This window comes from Canis lupus, chromosome 11 (assembly GCF_003254725.2).
Source record: "Canis lupus dingo isolate Sandy chromosome 11, ASM325472v2, whole genome shotgun sequence".
In the NCBI taxonomy this organism is placed as follows: Eukaryota; Metazoa; Chordata; class Mammalia; order Carnivora; family Canidae; genus Canis; species Canis lupus.
The window spans coordinates 55,369,565-55,388,397 of NC_064253.1; the positions used below are offsets into that span (position 1 = coordinate 55,369,565).

The window sequence follows — 18,833 nt, forward strand, 5'->3', positions numbered from 1 at the left end:
CTGAGCTGGGAACTAGCAAAGGGAGTTCCACGTTAACCTAAAATATGATTTCAAATCCCTGATATCACTTTAACATTCAGATATCCATGTAAACATTACTTTCTCAGAGGGGCCTTTCTAAAATCCTCAACTAATCTATTATAAGCCCTTTTAGCACCTGTAATTCCTCTTCAACATGCTAACCACAACTCTAGAAGGTTACCTTTTTAATACCTGTCTATTCCATTGCATTCTAAGCACCATGATGTCAAAAATCTCTCTTGTGACAAAGACTCTCTTCTTGATCAAACCCTAGCCAGGCTCCCGTGAGCCCATTTCTCATCTAGGCCTCAAGCTTGGCCTATAAAGAGGAAAGGCTCTGAACGCAGACGGTTTTATATACCTACCTGCTTTCATATTAAAGACTTAAACGGCAACAGAGTTTTTAACAGCTCAAGACTGAACTGGCAGCATGACCCCAGCCCCCCTTAAGTATCTGCTGGAAGAAGCTCACGGCTATCCAAAGAATTGACTGTTTATCATAGCCAACAGCTAACTGTCGGCCCCAACTACCCTTTCTTAGAGAGTTTAGTAAGAAGGGCTTACAATTATAAATCCTTTCTCTAGCCCTTTGAGATGTATGTGTATTTCCTATAAATCTAGAATGTCTTTTCCGAGGACTAAAAGCCTTTCCTTTACAAATGTAATCATTGGGAAGGATAGGGCCTCTTGCCTCCCAGGTTTTGCGTGAGAATAGAATCCTAACTTTGATACGTGCCAGCCACAGACACAGCTGGCATTATCAGCATTTACACTGATCATTCCTTTGTAATTTTTCACTTCCCTGACTCTATTTAGAATGTTCAGTCATTGTGTATAAATCAAAGTTGGATCAGTTAGTGCTGGGCCCTCTTCCCTACTGCAATAGTGCATTACTGATTAAGATCTGTCCTCATCACTTTAACTAGTATTTGGTTTTGTTTCTCTTTGAAACTTGCTCTTTATAGCATGCCTAGACCCTAGCATGGTGCCTGGCACATAGTGGATGATTAATAAATATTTCCTGAATTAAAAAACTGTTTACTAGGGGCGCCTGGGTGGCTCAGTTGTTGAGTGTCTGCCTTTGGCTCAGGTCGTGATCCTGGGGTCTTAGGATCAAGTCCCTCATCGGGCTTCCTGCAGGGAGCCTGCTTCTCCCTCTGCCTGTGTCTCTACCTCTCCCTCTGTCTCTCATGAATAATAAATAAATAAATAAATAAATAAATAAATAAATAAATCCCATTGACTAAAATCATCCATTTGTTCTAGTTATCTATTGCTCAATAACAGATCATCCCCAAACTTCATGGTATAAAATGACAACTACCTTATATTGTACTCATGGATCCTGTGGGTCAAGAATTTGAAAAGGGCACCTCTGTTCTCCATTCCATGATGTCTGGGGTCACAGATGAGGTGACCTGAATGGCCAGGGTGACTTGAATGGCTAGGGTGCCACTTCCAAGATGGCTTCTTCACTCACCTGTTCGATGCCAGGACTGGCTGGGTCAGCAGAGGTTTGGGCACAACTGGATGATACCAATATAGTTGGACTTCTTCTCTGGAAGCTCAAGGCTCCAAGAACAGTGATCCTCTAAACAAGATGGAAGCTTCCTGGCTTCTTATTCCTAGCCAGTGAGGTCACAGAGCTTCACTTCTATCATCATCTAATGGTTGAAGCAGTTACAGGTATGCCCCAATTGGAGGCAAGGGAGTGTCAAATAATTTGCAGCCTTGTTTTAAAACCAGCCACACATCTGACATCTGTCAGAGCCAGATTTGGGAGGAATTCTTATGCAGTTTATCCTGCATATCACTTGCGATTAGATTTGGCTGGGTGGGACAGAAACCCCATAAAAACAGTGGCTCAGACAAGACTGAAGCTTCTTTCTCCCTCACACACGCAAAGCCTGGAAGGAGCCCATCAGGACTGGTTCACTGTCCACAGTGTTAGGGACCTGGGTTCCTTCTGGTCTGTTGTTTCACCACCCTCCTTGCATGACTTTGACCTCATGACCTGAGGTGGTTGCTTGAACTCTAGTCTTCATATCCACAGTCCAGCCAGCAGGAAGAGGGAAGGTAAGGAAGTTTCCTTTAAGGACATTGCTCAGAAGCACCAACCCCACTTACAGCCCATTGGCTGCATGCTCAGTCCCATGGCCATGCCCTGCCTGCAAACGAGGCTGGAGATTCTAGTCTTTATGTTTGAAGACCATGGGCCCAGAGGAACAAACAAAAACCCATGATTCTACTGTTAAGGAAGGAGAGGAGAATGGGTGTTGGCAGACATCCACCTGTGTCTGCCACACCTTTACTCCGTTTTATTTCCTGTTCTGCCACTGACCTGCTGTGGCTTGAGTGGCACAATTCATTTGGTGTTGTTACAGGTTCTTCTGGTCATTGGGAAGGAGGGTGCTATAATCTAAGAAGGAAGCTCAAAGCATTAAGCAGATAAAAGTGTCAACACTCTGGTTTTAAGGAAGGGAACTCGAGCCCCACCCAACCAGCCTTTTTTTTTTTTTTAACCTTCCTGGGTGGTCCCCTGGGGTTTCTAGGAGCAGACTTTTGAAAATTCCCATATTTGGTTACCACCCAGGCCCTTCCAACAAGACCTGAAGAATTTATGTTCGTTACATTTTGGGAGTAACTCCTCCCTGCACTTCACCAGGTTGTGCCTTCCATCAGATACCTCTCTGGGGAATTCAAACAAATGCCTACGGAAGGGAGCAGGGGACACAAAAGCAGCCATTAATTGAGTGCTTTCTCTGTGTCTGATACTATACTAAGCTCTGTGATCATGAAGTGACCACAGCCTGTACTCTAAGTCCCTTACTTTTTGTTGTTGTTGTTTGTTGTTGTTGTTGTTGTTGTTACAGGCTATGGTTAAATTAAACACGATCCAGCATACCAAGCATTGTAACAAAGTATGATGGTGTTACCGATTGAATTGAGTCCCCCAACAAGATATGTTGAAGTCCTAAGTCTTGGTACCCAGGAATGTGACCTTATTTGGAAATAGGGTCTTTACAGACATAATTAAGTTAAGATGAGGTCATTAGAGTGGGCCCAAATCCAATTTGACTGGTGTCCTTAGAAAAAGAATAGAAGACACATAGAGACAGATGCACATCAGAAGAATGACAATGGTGGCAGAGATTGGAGTGATGCTTGCATAAACCAAGCAATGGCAAAGATTTCAAGCAACACCAGAAACTAAGAGAAAAGTATGGAATGCAATCCCCCCTAGAGCCTTCCAAGAAGGCATGGCCTTGCTGGTAGGACAGATTGATTTTAGACTTCTAGCCTCCAGAACTGAAAGGGAATACAGCCACCCAGATTGTGGTACTTTGTTATGGCCACCCTGGGAAACTAATAGAGATGGTCAGTTTGATGCGTCAGCTTAGCTAGGCTTTAATCCCCAGTGTGTTGGATCAAACACTAACCTAGATGTTGCCATGAAGATATTTTGCAGGTATAACTGACGTCTGTAATCAGTTGATGTTAACTAATGGAAATTATCTATATGGGCCTGACCCAATCAGTTGAAAGGCCTTAACAGCAGAACTGAGACTGCCTTAGAAAAGAAGAAATTCTGCCCATGGACTGCAGATTCAGCTCATGCAGATTCTTGCTTCACTTCCTGATGGCCTGCCCTACAGATTTTGGACTTGCTTAGCCAGCCCGGGCAATTGTGTAAGTCAATTCCTTTCTATAAATCTCTTAACATATTTCCTCCTGGTTCTGTTTCTCTGGTGGAACCCATACACACAAGGATGATGAAATCTTGAAACGTACTTGCCTATAAGGCCGTGGAAGTTGCTGAAGGCCTCACAGAAGAGGTGACTTTTGGCTTGGCCTCGAAGGGTGGATAGAGGTGGGCCAGGTGGGCCAGGGCATTCCAAGCAGGGAGAACAGCATGTGCAAAAATATGGAACAGCGAGACTCCTCTCCCTTCTTCCAGAGTGGTATGGGGTAGACCTTGCAGAGTTTGGAGTCACATTCTGAGGGCCTCTTCCTGTCAAGTTGAGGACTTCAGCATTTGTGCTGGAGGCCAGGGCTTCTCCCTTTTTTCATTTCTGTTAGTTCTGTCTTTTTATTTATTCTTTATGTTTTGAATTGACTTACAACTTTCATAAGTCAAGTGCTTATTTTTAAAAGAAGAACTTGGAGACGCCTGGGTGGTTCAGTAGTTGAATGTCTGCCTTTGGCTCAGGTCGCGATCCCAAGGATCCTGGGATCGAGTTCCTCATCAGGCTCCCTGTAGGGAGCCTCTCCCTCTGCCTACATCTCTGCTTCTCTCTGTGTCTCTCATGAATAAATAAATAAAATCTTAAAAAAGAAGAAAAACTTGATATTTTTTTACTTATATATCCTTGTAATCCCCACCAAAATCAAGACATGGAATCAGGGCTGTGTTTAGCGTGAGTGAGGCCAGTGAGATGAGCCATGCGAGCACAGCATCAGATTCTACCTTTATTTAAAATTTTTGTGTTTTGTTCATCAGAGATTTTTTTTTTTTGCTTTCATTTTGATTTTTTTTTTTTGAAATACTGTTTATTTTGATCACTGATTTTGTTTTGCCTTGCCCATCCTACAATCTTCTGCCTTGGAGACAGCCTCATGCCTCACTCTAGTCTTGAAACTGTTAAGTATTTCCAGCAGCCTGGTGGCTCCTTCATTTGTTCAATCCCCTCAAAGGAAACTTCTGACCAAGGTCAGGGGAATGAATGGCCTGGGGTGGTGTGCGATCATATGATGGGTGCCTCTGCATATGTTTCTCTGAGGGAGCTCATTCCCGTGATCAGTATCTTGGAGGCTTTTGTAAAGTGAGGAGTAAAAAACACCGAGATTGACCAACAGGGTGCCAGGGGAAGGTGTGTTATTTAAGGGATCTAAGCAGTATTGCACTTTCCGCGGAGAAGGACAAACATTATATGGTCTTATTCATTTGGGGAATATAAAAAAACAGTGGAAGGGAATAAAGGGGAAAGGAGAAAAAATGAGTGGGAAATATCAGAAAGGGAGACAGAACATGAGAGACTCCTAACTCTGGGAAACGAACTAGGGGTGGTGGAAGGGAGGTGGGCGGGCGGGTGGGGGTGACTGGGTGACGGGCACTGAGGGGGGCACTTGGGATGAGCACTGGGTGTTATTCTGTATGTTGGCAAATTGAACACCAATAAAAAATTAATTTATAATTAGGCCGACAGGCCCCCAGGGACCATCTTTTTTTTTTATATAAAGATTTTATTTATTCATGAGAGACACAGACACAGGCAGAGGGAGAAGCAGGCTCCATGCAGGGAGCCCGATGTGGGACTCGATCCAGGGTCTCCAAGATCAGGCCCTGGGGGAAAAAAAAAAAAAAAAAAAAAAAAAAGATCAGCCCCTGGGCCCAAGGCAGGTGCCAAACCGCTGAGCCACCCAGGGATCCCCCCCCGCCCCCCGGGGCCATCTGGGGTGTATCAGCCTCACTATGCCTCAGTCTCCTCATCTGTAAAACGGAGTCGATAATGCTACTACTACCCCTGTTAGGGTCAGAGGGGATAAGGGAGTAAAATTCACAGCATCCTGCAGGGTGCACTCAGCCGCTACTCCGCGCGGACGACGTGCGGGGCGCTGAGCTCAGGCTTTGACCGGCCGCCACCGCCTTCCCAACGCACGCGGCCCCGGGGAGGGGCGAGGCCCGGCCAGCCCGCGGGGCCCCCGGGGAGGCCCGGCGCCCGCGGGGGGCGGGGAAGGGGCGGCCCGCAGGTGGGGCGGGCCGGGGGCGGGGCGGCGCGGGGCTGCGGTTCCGGGATCCGGGTCCGGGTCTGCGCCGCCGCCTCCGGGCGAGCCGAGCGCTGGCCCCAGCTGGCGGGCGCATGTGGGGGCGCGCGGCGCGGAGGCGCTGCCCGCGGGGGCTGCGGCGCGGCCGGGAGGCGCTGCTGGCGCTGCTGGCGCTGGCCGGGCTGGGCTCGGTGCTGCGGGCGCGGCGCGGGGCCGGGGCGGCCGAGCCGGGACCCCCGCGCGCCCCGCGCCCCGGGCGGCGCGCCCCGGTCCTGCCGCGGCCGCCGGTGCCCAGCGACGCCCTGGGCGCGCGGGGCGAGGCGGTGCGGCTGCAGCTGCAGGGCGAGGAGCTGCGGCTGCAGGAGGAGAGCGTGCGGCTGCACCAGATCAACATCTACCTTAGCGACCGCATCTCGCTGCACCGCCGCCTGCCCGAGCGCTGGAACCCGCTGTGAGTCCGCGGGGGCTGGCGCGGCGGAGGCTGGGGGCGGAGCACGCGGCCCGCGGGGGCCTCGGCCTCAGTTTCTCTACCTGAAGGGGCAGGGTGGAACCAGGGTCTCGGAATGCCTGGGGATCGCGCGTCTTGCTGAGCCTTCCTCGGAAGTGCGCAGTGGAAGGGCTCCTGTGCGAGGAGGGGGACGGGACAAGAGAGTTTTTTAAAAAATGAAAATAGCAAAGTCCCAGAATATTTTTTTTAATTATAGAGCTTCCTTTTTTTTTTTTTTAAGATTTTATTTATTTATTCATGAAAGGCAGAGAGAGAGAGGCAGAGACACAGGCAGAGGGAGAAGCAGGCTCCACGCAGGGAGCCCGATGCGGGACTCGATCCCGGAACTCCAGGATCACACCCCGGGCTGAAGGCAGGTGCTAAACCGCTGAGCCACTCAGGGATTCCCCAAAGCCTCAGAAATTGATGGATCTTTCACTAGGTGGTCTCTTGTCTCCTTCCCCCTTGAGAAAGAAGGTCTGTCTGTCTTTCGGCCCTGAAAAAGTGGCCGGGGGCTTGGAGCTAGGCAGGCAGGTCTAAGGGTGCTTCCTGGTTTCGCCGTACCCCCAGCTCTGCCAGTATGTCCCTACCTTGGTGAAACTCAGAACTCTTAGAGTTGGAGATAGGCTCCCCTTTCACTTATCTGGGTGTGCCAGGCCCTTGAATGAACCAGGAAGGGAGGGCACTCCAGCTGGAGAGTTGAAAGGTCGCCCTGGAAGGCCAAGTCCAGGGTTCCCCCTCACTGGGAGCTGGATTGCTGAGCTTTAGGCAGAGGAAGGCAGGGAGGAGGTGGTGGGAAAGTCTCCCTCTGGCTGAGGGCCAGCTCAGCATACTCCTGTGCACCCGGCAGGCCCCAAGCCTGTGTGGCCAGACGCCTAATTCCTATTGGAGTTGCTGGCCCAGCAGGTTGTGCCCACTGCCTAAGAAAAGGGAGCAAGACCTCCTGGCTTTCTCTCTCCTTCCCTCGTTGGTGGGGATCTTCCAGGTCCCCTCTTGAGCCCATTCTTAAAAGCTTTGAGGAAAAGAGACCTCAGAGATTGGCGAGTAGCCAATGGGGCAGCCTCCTGTGTGCACCAGGCACCTGCTGCTGCTCCCTGTTTTCTGGCATTCCAGCTTTAGAGGTGTGGCAGAGGTTTCATGGAGGACAGGTGACTCACCTAAGGCCCCACAGGTAGGAAGTGGTGCAGCTGGCTGTGGGGGATATGACCCTCCTGGCCCCCTTGGCACTGTGCCGATTGCAGGATTTGGGGGTGGGTGAATCCTTGGCCAGAGAAAGCATGGGTACTTTCTTTAGAAGTGGCTCCCCACCCACCTTTGGCAGAATTGTGATGGACTTGCACTTCACTGTCCTTCCTATTTTGCGGTATCTGTTCATGTGTAGCCTGGTGCTTTGGCCTGAGGCGTTTTCACTGTTAATCTTTTTGATTAGAACTTTGTTAGTGTTGGTGCAGTTCCCCCTACTTTCCCTGTCTGCAAAATGAGGAATGAGTAGAAATAAAACAACCGATGAGTTAATAAAACAAAACATTTAACACACCGTGCGCTCAATTCTTAGCTACATTTCCTCCCTTCCCGGTTGCCAACAATGTAGTCAGGAGGTTGCTTTTTAAGAGTCATCCAGGGATCGGTGGTAAAGTTTTTCTTTTCCTGGTTCCAACTTGCTTTATTGTCCCAGGTTGAGAAACCTCTTTCAAGCACTGTGGATAACCTGCGGGGCTTATGGTATCCCGTCTCCATGGTGACACAGCTGCCCTGCGTCCTATCAGGATTTGCTTATAGATCCTGCTTTTGCATGGACTCTGGGAAGTTAATCCAAACCCAGCATGATAAGAAGTATGAATGCCTCCTGCCTTTAATTCCTGCAGCAAGGCTTGTTGGATTATTCTCGCCTAGCTGGAGAGAAAGGTGAGCTTGATCTGTGTTGGTCTCAGCCAGGCCAGGCCTTGAGCCATAACTTCAGTGTGGCCTGAAAGGTCAGGGCCTTTTATGGAGACTCACTTTTATTATAGTTCATACAAAGGTAGGCACCTAATCAGGGCCTGTGGTTTTAGCCTCAGAAACTAGAACAGCAGAATATAAATTTGCGATTGGAGTGGAGGTGCAGGTGGGGGAGTCCCTTGGGACTCTAACTGATAAGCCTCTGCTTAGGGATGGTTAAGATCCTTGAGTGTCACAAAGGGAAAGGCCCCCAGGGAGCATCCAGTCTAACCAGAGAGGAGAAGCCGTGCTCCCAAGGTAATTTGCAGATCTGGGGCAGAGCTGATCTAGAACCCAGATCTTTTATTCCCTCCTCCCTTTTGGGGTACAAGCAATTACTTATCTATTTTAATTATAAAAGCAATACATGTTCACTCTAGAAATGTTGGTGTATACATAGAAGGAAAATAAATAAATAAAAATTATCTATAAACCTACTGCCCCAGGAGAACTGCTGTTAACGTTTTGCTGTGTATCCTTTTAGACTTTTCCAGGTATAGGAATAGATTTTGAGGGACACCTGGGTGGCTCAGTTGATTAAGCATCTGCGTCATGATCTCAGGGTCCTGGGATGGAGCCTCACATGGGGTTTCCTGCACAGTGGGGAGTCTGCTTCTCCCTCTCCCTCTGCCCCTCTTCCCTGTTCATTCTCTCTCTCTCTCTCTCTCTCTCTCTCTCATAAATAAATAAAATCTTGGAGAAAAAGAAATAGATTTTGAAAAATATACCTATGGGTATGTGAGTGAGAATATATTCAAACGTGAGTATGTACATAGGTTCACACACATTTTTAGCCTGCCTTTTACACTACAGCGGGTGAACCTGCTACCATAGGCAAGGAGTTGGGAACTACACAGGGACTCTTGGTGTCTGCAAGCCTTGATACTGCGTGTCCTCTCTTGGATGGGCCAGACCTGTAGAGATGCTTCAGCGTGAGCTCTAATTCCTTAAAATTTGGTGTAGACCCCAGCTTTTTTGTAAGTCTGATAATGCACATGCCGGTGGATTAGAGCACAGCTTTATTTCTGTTCCTGTTATTTATTTCTGTTGCAAGACTCACAAACACCATCTCCTCTGAGCCGAGCAAGGAAACAGAACTTTCTGTCTGAGATGGCAGCAGGCCAAAGTGGGGAGCCAGAAAACTGGATTTGTGGCCTTGGGGAACTTTGAGAAATTTTGATGCCAGGGACCTTCCTCAGAATAATTAAATAGAAATTTCTGTAGGTAGGGCCTAGGTTGAGGTTAATGTGTACATAGGGTTGCAAACTACTGTCTTAGGGTCTTCGGGGTTTTAATTACTCAGAAGATTAAGGGTGGGTGCTTTTGAGCAAGCGGGAGAATACCAGAATGTAGGCAAAATAGGGATTCAAAACAGACTGACTGCACCTGAAACTGTGATGACATTACAATCACTTGTAAGATGTGTCATGAGTAAATAGTGGCTGATGTACCAATATTTGCAAAGGACGTCAGTTTTTGTAGATCAGAGAAGCCTTAAGATAATCACTATAATGTCATTCTTGTTTGCATTCTGACCTATTTAGGAGATGAGAAAACTGTGGTGGAGGGACAGTGCCCTGGGCATTTCTACAGGCACGGGGAGGGACATGCCATATGCGAGCATCAGACGTTCTCTGCTGTAGAAGAAGAATTTTGAACTGCTGTTGAGGAAAGCGTGCCGACAATACATAGGTGTTCCTTGGATGCTTGCTCTGGTGTTAGCCTCATTAATGTGGTAATTGCAGATGTGCATCTGAGTTCAGGGATCAGGACTTGGGTGCTGGGATGGTGAAGAGTTTCAGAATAAGTCTAAATAGGTAATTCAGCAAAAGAAAAGTTCACCTTACTGGGGTTGGCAGGAAGGAATTGGTTAGGATTTCCGTTCTTGCAGAGAGGCAGCCTGCTTGACTGTTGTCATCACAACGGTATCTTTCGAGCAACATCACACATGGTGCAGAGGTCAGACTGATGTTTCTTTGCTTCCCCAACAAGGTTGTAAACCACAGGTTATTTTATTAATCTTTCCCAGAGCCATCTGTGGTTGTCCGAGTAGCATCCTTTCTTTGAGCCACTGCTTTTGGTCTGCAGAACGGTGTTCAGGTTTAGTTAGTATTTTCATGATACCTTTTTCCATCCTTTTACGCTCATTCATTCTATGTCCTTATGTTTCAGGCTTGTCTCTAAATAGCATGTTGCTAGATTTAGTGTGATCATTAAAGAAAACATCCAGACTGACAATCTTTGACTTTTAACTAATTATGTCCATATGTGTATATATATATATATATATGTATATATGTGTGTGTATATATATATATATAAAATGTCTATATGTATATGTGTATATATATTTCTCATGCTTACAAGACACTTAAGGTTTGATTATTTTGATTATGCCATCCTATTTTATACTTTCTAAATGTTTTGCTTTTTCCTTTTTTTAAAATGCTGCCTTTTTGAGTCAATAGAAGTCTTTCTCTCCTCTTCTCATTCCACTTTTTCTTCTCTACTAATTTGGCAGTTCTGTTATTTCTCATCGTGAGTGGTAAATTTAAAAACGTATTCGACTCAGCAGGATCTAAAGTTAATCACTAACTATGGGCCTTAGGATGTTTTAACGTTGATCACCTTCTTTCCCAACTTATATGCCATTTTACTGCAGGATTTTAATTCTGTCTTGCTTTTTATTTTTTTCAAAGATTTTATTTATTTATTTGAGAGAGCAAATAAGAGAGAGAGAGCAGAAGGGGCAGAGAGAGAGGGAGAAGCAGACTCCTTGCTGAACAGGGAGCCCGATGTGAGGATGCTGGGCTTGAGCCCAGGACCCGAAGATCATGACCTGAGCTGAAGGCAGGGGCTTAGTCTACTGAACCATCCAGGCACTCCTCTGTCTTACTTTTTATTTATTTCTTTAAAGATTTTATTTATTTATTGATGGGAGAGAGAGAGAGAGAGAGAGAGAGAGAGAGAGAGAGAGGCAGAGACACAGGCAAAGTGAGAAGCAGGCTCCATGCAGGGAGCCTGACGTGGGACCCAATCCCGGGTCTCCAGGATCACACCCTGGGCCAAAGGCGGTGCTAAACCGCTGGGCCACTAGGGCTGCCCTGTCTTGCTTTTATTTATTTATTTATTTATTTATTTATTTATTTATTTATTTATTTATTTATTTTTCTGTCTTGCTTTTTAAACTAACACGTTAAAACATTTTTAAAATGCTGCATTATTTTGTTTACATTTACCTTGAGGTTATTATTGTCTCTGCCCTTCATTCATTCCTGAATGCTGGGTGATCTTTGGATCTCAGAGAACTTTCTGGGGTTCTTTTCCTTCTTGAAGCATATCATATATTCATTACTGTAGAGAAAAGCCATTGCTGTAAACTCTCAGTTTTACTTATCTGAAAATATTCTTTTTTTTTTTTTTAAATATTCTTATTTTGCTCTTGTTCTTGAAAGATAATTTTATTTGGGTATATCATTCTAGATAGGTAGTTTGGCATTTGAAGATAGTTTTTTATGGTCCCCTGACTTGCACCATTGCTGTGAGATGTCGATATTAAGTGAAATTTGCCTATCATTCTTGTTTCTTTGGCATTCTTTTGATAGCCTCTTTTATTTATTTAAGCATCTTAAGCCTATTCATTTAATGCTCTTTGTCTCATAACTCTAATATCTAGATTTGTATCTTTATATTTTCCTGAACTCTGATGACTTTTTTTCTTTTTCTGTAAGCTGAGCCATCCATTTAATTCTTTTTTTCAGTATCTTATCAAGAATTTTCCAACAGGGTTTCCCAAGCATTGTACTCTTCCATATTGCCAGAAGTGAGAGTCCTACATTCACTTAAACAAAACAAAACAAAAAACAAACCAAAAAACCCTCTATTTCTCTATTAGCTGTAGTTCTTTTGGTTGAAAGCGACTGAAAGCCCAATGCAAACTGACTTGAATATAAAAGAAAATATATTGACTTCTGTAACAGAAAAGTGTGGGATAAGGACAAAGTTTGGATTATTCTGGGCCCTGGATTCAGGGACCCACCTGATGTCATCAGGAAAATGTTCCTTGGTCAGGCCTGGGGAGCATGTGACCTTCCTAGGGGTGTGTGTGTATATACATCTGTGTATGTGCGTGTACTTGTGTGTAGCCTTGCACAGACCACGCAAACTGAGAGTCTGGGAGACATGGTTCCTGAAAGAGAAAATGCAGTAACATGAAGAAAGGATATGAGAGAGAGCAAAACAGAGGGAGAGGCACGCAGAGAGAGAGGGAGGGAGAAGGAGGTTTCCAGGTGAGCAGGGAGTCTAGCATGGGACTCGATCCCAGGACTATAGGACCATGACACGAACTGAAGGCAGATGCCCAACAGACTGAGCCACCTAGGTGCCCCAAGTTTTCTTTTCTTTTTTTCTTTTTAAAGACATTTATGTGATAACATGAATATAAACATAAAAGAAAATGAGGAGGCATTTACTGCATCCATTCATTCACATCCTTATAATAGACCTGTATTGTGTTAATGGAGATTATGATATTCTCCACCCAAGAGGGTTGTTGTGGAGGGAAAGTGGAATAACACATAAGTGCTTAGCACACTGCCCATGATGTGGTCAGCACTCAATAAATATTATTATTACCAGTACAATACAAAGCATGCGGAAAATATAGCAAAAACCGCAGTTCAGCCACTGCCCTTACAAAACACACGGATTATACCAGAAAGTTAAGGAAAGGATGGCTCACTATGATTTAGCAGTGAATTTGGCTCTGAGCTTCCTATTGTCCCCTAGGCAAAAGTGGAACCCTGAGTGATGGATGCATAGCTGTTTTTATTTAATTAGAGGATGCACCGCTTTTTATCAGCCAGGAGAAGGATGCCATATAATTATTTTATATTCCATCAAAGCACCTAAGATAGGGATAGGCACATCAGAGTTATTAAATAATTTTTTTGGTTAACTGATGTAAATGAAAAGTTGGGTCACTGAGTCAAAGACTTAGTTAATTCACAGTTCTAGAAGGTCAGACTTGTACATTTGTAAAAGCCTTTCAATTTGTTTTGATCACGCAATGAAAGTGAATTGCATATTCTTTTTCAGCAGCGTTTATTTTGCAATTTGAACTTTTGGGATTTTGCTTTAAAAAAAAAAAAAAAAAGGAAAAGGGGGGGAAAGTATTTTTCCTGGAAACAAACTTAGACATTCCAGAAGGATATATTGAACTTTGTGAAGGAGAATGCCTTTAAGGTATGTTTAAAGAAAGAAGGAGAAACTCTACCAGGCCAAGAGAAAAGGAGTGGTCAGAGTGTGAAATTATCATTCAGTGAGGACATTTGCTATGGGAAGCTAAAGAAATATGATCCAATCTTTTAAAAATAATCTTTGTGATTATAAAAATCATGCATGTTCATTGTAGAACAATCTTAAAATGCAGAAAACTGTAAAGAAGAAAGAATCCGTAATAATTCTGCTGCTCAGAGATCTCCATTGTTAACATTTTTGGCATATTTCTTTCTATTGTTTATTGTTTGCATGTGAGCACGTGAGCACGGCACACACACTGCTGTGTATAGATTTGTACCCTGCTTTTTTGATTTACCGTTACAGTGAGGCTGTTCTCCTTTACTGTCAAATAGTCTCTGAAAACGTGGTTTTGGATGGTCTTGTAGCCTTTCTTCATGCAGCTGCACTGTTTCGCATTTTCTTGTCCGATGTTCAAATTTTTTATAGCTTTTCACTGTTATAAATAATGTTACAAAGAAAGATTGTTACTGCAGACTTCCTTAGGGGTGTCTGTAAGAAGGTCTTAGATATATTGATATGAGATTAAAGAGAAGAGGAACATTTTGAAGCTCTAAGTATGTTTTGCCAACTGGTACCCAGAACTCTTGTGATTTAAAGGGAGGCAAATAGAGAGCATACCTAGACATTCGAGAACAGTGGTCATGGGCTTTGGGGTTTTGCAGAGCAGTGAAAACACATAAGCAAAGATACTGAGGAGGGACAGACGTTATTTGGTCATGCAGAGCTTTTTCTGCCCTCCTACTTATTTCCCATCCTGCAAGAAATACATTTTAATACTGAACAGTAAGGATGTGATTTCACACATTAGGACAATTGCTTAAATTGAATAAACTTCATTTTTGAAAACCTCAGTTTACTGTCCTTATTTCCCATTCATTCCTCCTTGGGCCTGTGGAGAAACTAAATTTTTGCCTTTTTTTTTTTAAATAAAATCTTTAGGTTGCACAGAAACACATTTTTTTTTTTCATGGAGTCCAAGCAATTCTATCTCAAGCTTCTCGTGGGCTCTGGCTTCTTCATGCACTCTGACTACTCGTCAGGGGCTTTTAAAATGCAGATACACTTATTAATATTTTTATACATATATATGTTTTCCATTTATTGTAACATATTTGGAGGAGGGCAGCTATTTTGGTGGAACTGAGAAAGAGTGAGATAGAACAGGGCCTTTGTCAGGGCCATTAGCCTTGACATACATATTTTTAGAATCAGAATCAGCTTGGTGCTTGGATAAACCCTTGGCAACCATAACATTTTTTTCCTTATTATTATATTAAACTTTTGATTTTGAAAAATTCAAAGCCAGAGGAAATTGAAAAATAGCATAAGAAACTACTGTACATCCTTTGCCTAGATCCATTCATTATTTTGCCCCATTTATTTTTTTTCCTCTCTCTGTACTATAGTATTATACACATTTGAGAATAAATTTCAGCGATAAGCACCCTTTATCCTTTGTTACTTCTGCATGTGTTTTCTAGGACAGGGACATTCTCTTGTAATACCATGACGTAGTTATCGAATTCAGGACATTTCTACAATACTGAATTTTTTCAACTGTGCCAATTTTTGGTGCAGCTTTTCCTTCCTGCTCTGTTATCTAATTGAGAATCAAGGGTGACATTTAGTTGTGTCTCTTTAGGCCTATCTCTGTCCCTTAGGACACTGGCATTTTTTGAGTACAGGCCTATTGGTTTATAAAACGTCTCTCAGTTTGGGTTTAGCTGACAGTTTCCTTGTGATTTATTTCAGCCTATGCAGTACCATAAACTTAGTGGCCTAAAGCAACAATAAACATTTGGGATTTCACATAATCTCTGTGGGTCAGGAATTTGGGAGTGGCTTAGCTGGGTGGTTCTGGCTCTGAATCTCTCATGAGATCACAGTCAAAATGCTGCCTGGGGCTTTCATCATCTCAAGGCTTAATTGGGGCTGGAAGAGCTGCTTTCAAGAGGGCTCAGTCCATGCTGGTTGGTTAGGACAGGCTGTTGGTTGGTGGCCCTCGAGACAGAAACCTCCCCCTAGGATGCTTGAGTATCCTCATTTCACTGCAGTGGAGCTGGCTTCTGACAGAATGGATGATCCATGGGAGGAAACAAAGAGGAAACTTCAGTGTCTTAGCACATGATCTTGGAAGACACATTCTGCTGCATTCTGACCCTGTGTTGTGGTTTTAAAACATATCCACACATTCTTTGCTATCTTCCCCTGCAAAGAATGGAGCCTACTTCTCCTCCCCTTGAGCATGGGCTGGACTCCCCACTGTGGAGCACAGTGCTAAATAACTGCTTCCATGAATTGGAAGCCCATGGTGTCCAAGGACTCGGGTCCTGCTGCTGGGGATGCCCTGTCACTTCAAGACATCAGAGCTGTGATGTTCCATCCTTGGCTGGCTTTTCCTCAAGTGTCCAGAGCAAGGCCTGCAAATGCAGCAGATATATAAAGGTGGTTGAGAAGAGCCAGCCTCTCACAGAGTCTCCCAGATAAGCCTGTTCATGTGCAAAAGCCATCCCAGTGACAGCAAAGCTCTCAGCAGAAGCTGTTCTGGAGTTTAGGAAGGAGGGCCTAGAGCAGGACCCTGAGAGGAAGGACAGGAGAAATTGCCCAAGTCTTGTAAGAAGGAGGGCTGGGCAGGGAGGGACGATGTTGGGATCTATATTTAGATCCTGGCTGAGCATCCTGGAGGGAAGGTGTCTGGGCATAAGGACCTTGGGCAGGTACATACTCGCAGGAATTCTGTGAACTGCCCCAGTAGTTCACCTCTCTGAGCCTAGTCTCAATAAATGCTAACATGGGAAGTGTTTTGGGAGTTAAAGTATTACACTGCATTAATTTTAAGTCATTTTTTCATATATAAACATTTCTGAGATTTGAATGCATCTTAAAATCAACTCATTCTACTGTTAAGCAACATAGAGATTCTTTTTTTTTTTTTTTAAAGTTTTTATTTATTTATTCATGATAGACATAGAGAGAGAGAGAGGCAGAGACACAGGCAGAGGGAGAAGCAAGTTCCATGCCAGGAGCCCGACACGGGACTCGATCCCGGGACTCCAGGACAGCGCCCTGGGCCAAAGGCAGGCGCCAAACCGCTGAGCCACCCAGGGATCCCCACAACATGGAGATTCTTAAAAGAATGGTGTGTCTTCCAACTGTTACCGTCTGAATTTTTATGAAATATTTTAGATTGGAGATATGGAAGCACTTAGGAGTCACTAGTTTTTTAAGGTGTTTCAGTTTTCTTGTGTTTTATCATAAGAGTCCTTATCTCTTAGAGAGATCTATTGAAATATTTATGGATGCTGGGCTATGCTGGGTTTTGCTTAAAACTAGTCTGGGATGGAGGGAATGGGTGGGGGCATAGATGAAGCAAGATTGACCTTGCATTGAGAATGTCGGGCACAAGGTCCCAGGAATTTCTTAAAATATCCTCTCTACTTTTTGTATGTTTGAAAATTTTCTTAAGGAATGTTTGAAAAAGGAGAAAATAAGAGGAGAAAAACCACAAAGACATAAAATGCATACCTAAAGGTCTTTTTCTCTGCTTTTTGAAGGACCAGGCCCCTCATTTTCAGGTCTCATCCTCAATGTCACCTCCTCTAAGAGGCCCTCCCTGATTACCCATTCTGCAGGTTGTACCCTTTCCCTGTTCCCACTCCCCTCAACAGTTGCTCTGTTTTGCATCCCGCTTTTCTTCATAGCACCATCACTTTCAGAAATTACTGACATGCTTGCTTATTTGGTTATTGTCCCCTTGTATGTAAGCTCTGTGGGAGCAGGAGAGCTTTTTTTTTCTTTTTTCAGTTGAGCACATAGTAGGTGATTGGGAAATATTTGGTTACAGGTAAGGGCACAGTGGTACATCGCCTGGCCTGTGGTCACATGGTCAGCAGAGTAGCTTCACTCCTCATCCTACTGGATTCTGCGTCTCTTGTGACGTGCTGCCCGGCCTGTCTGTAAGGCCTTCCCTTGTGCCCAGGCAGTGTGGCCGGTCTTGGGCATGTCTGCCCATCTTGCACTGCCAGCCTACCATTCCAGCCCAGGGGCCTGCAGGTGCCCTTCTTGGGTTTCTGTGCCTGCCTGTCTCTGGCCATGTCTTGCTGATGATTTCCAGGCATGGCCCAGTTTCTGGGAGTTTGTCATCAGCCACTGTGAGGAGAGTTCTCTGTCCAGTAGGGAAACTTCCCTGTAAGGTAACAGGAAACCCTAGGAAAGAAGGAGAAAGCTTATTGGTTCCTCTCATTGCCAGTCAAAGGCCCATCCCCTCACCCCCATCTCCAGGCCACCACGGAGTGAGGCGAGGGGTGGCAGGGCTCCTGGAAGAGGGGGTAGTCAGGGTCCTCCCCGGAGCCCTTCTAGACTGTTCTAGTGTTCTAGTGGTGGCTTCAGTTTCTGCGGCCAGCACACCGCCTTTGCAAGCAGAGGTGTGGCCAGGGTGGTGCTGGGGAGCGCAGTGAGACTCCAGCCAGGGCCAGAGCCCTGAGCAAGCCCAGTGAGTGACACCTGCTGAGAGAGGCGTGGCCAGGGGCCCCTCTTGCAGCCTGTAGCAGCCTGCACCTGCAGGCCTAGGGGCAGAAAGAGGGCAGAGAGTTTCCCAGGGAGAGGAATGAGGAAAGGATGCTCCAGGCAGAGGGCATGGCTGAGCACAGGCCTGCCAATTGGCAGTGGGGCTGGAAGGTGAGAGAGCTGTGGAGGAGGGAGGATTGGCAGTCTCCCTCCCTTTGGAGTCTGCTTGTCTGTTGCTCAAATCTGAAAATGGCTTTAAAGCTTAAAAACAGTGTCCCACAGTTCAAGCTTCTTGGCATCATTTTAAAGCCCTTCTTAGAATCTGCTCTGGCTCCTAGTGGAACACGGGGGGCTCTGGAAGGTGCCAGCAGATTATTTTCTACTCTCCAGGAAGAGGCCTCACAACCGTGACCTGTGTCACCTTCATGCCTCCATCCCCAGCGCCATCCTGGGCCCGGTACACACAGTCCGCAGCGGGTTCTCGATCCCTGAAACTGTCTTGTATTTGCAGGTGCAAAGAGAAGAAATATGATTATGAGAATTTGCCCACGACTTCTGTTGTCATAGCGTTTTATAATGAAGCCTGGTCAACTCTCCTCCGGACAGTTTACAGTGTCCTTGAGACATCCCCAGACATCCTGCTAGAAGAAGTCATCCTTGTAGATGACTACAGTGATAGAGGTAAGCCCCGGATACGGGCTCTCCAAGGGGCCTGGCTTTCCATAGTAGTGTCTGGGAGGCAAAGGTGTGACTTATGGGAGGTGGTAGGGGTCCA

General features: G+C 45.4%; 1 protein-coding gene across 2 annotated transcripts in view; it reads left to right on the plus strand.

The window, feature by feature from the left end:
- The first annotated feature begins 5,867 nt into the window (after nt 1-5,867).
- GALNT12 (polypeptide N-acetylgalactosaminyltransferase 12) overlaps nt 5,868-18,833 on the plus strand; it is a 38,382-nt gene continuing 25,416 nt past the window's right edge. The window contains exons 1-2 of one of the 2 annotated variants that reach the window (XM_025432535.3): nt 5,868-6,238; nt 18,570-18,739. In XM_025432535.3, coding sequence (XP_025288320.3) covers nt 5,883-6,238; nt 18,570-18,739 — 526 coding nt within the window. In that variant the 5' untranslated portion in view covers nt 5,868-5,882. Of the gene's footprint in view, nt 6,239-7,994; nt 8,180-18,569; nt 18,740-18,833 lie in introns of those variants that run through there. The other variant, XM_025432536.3, reaches the window with a different exon arrangement.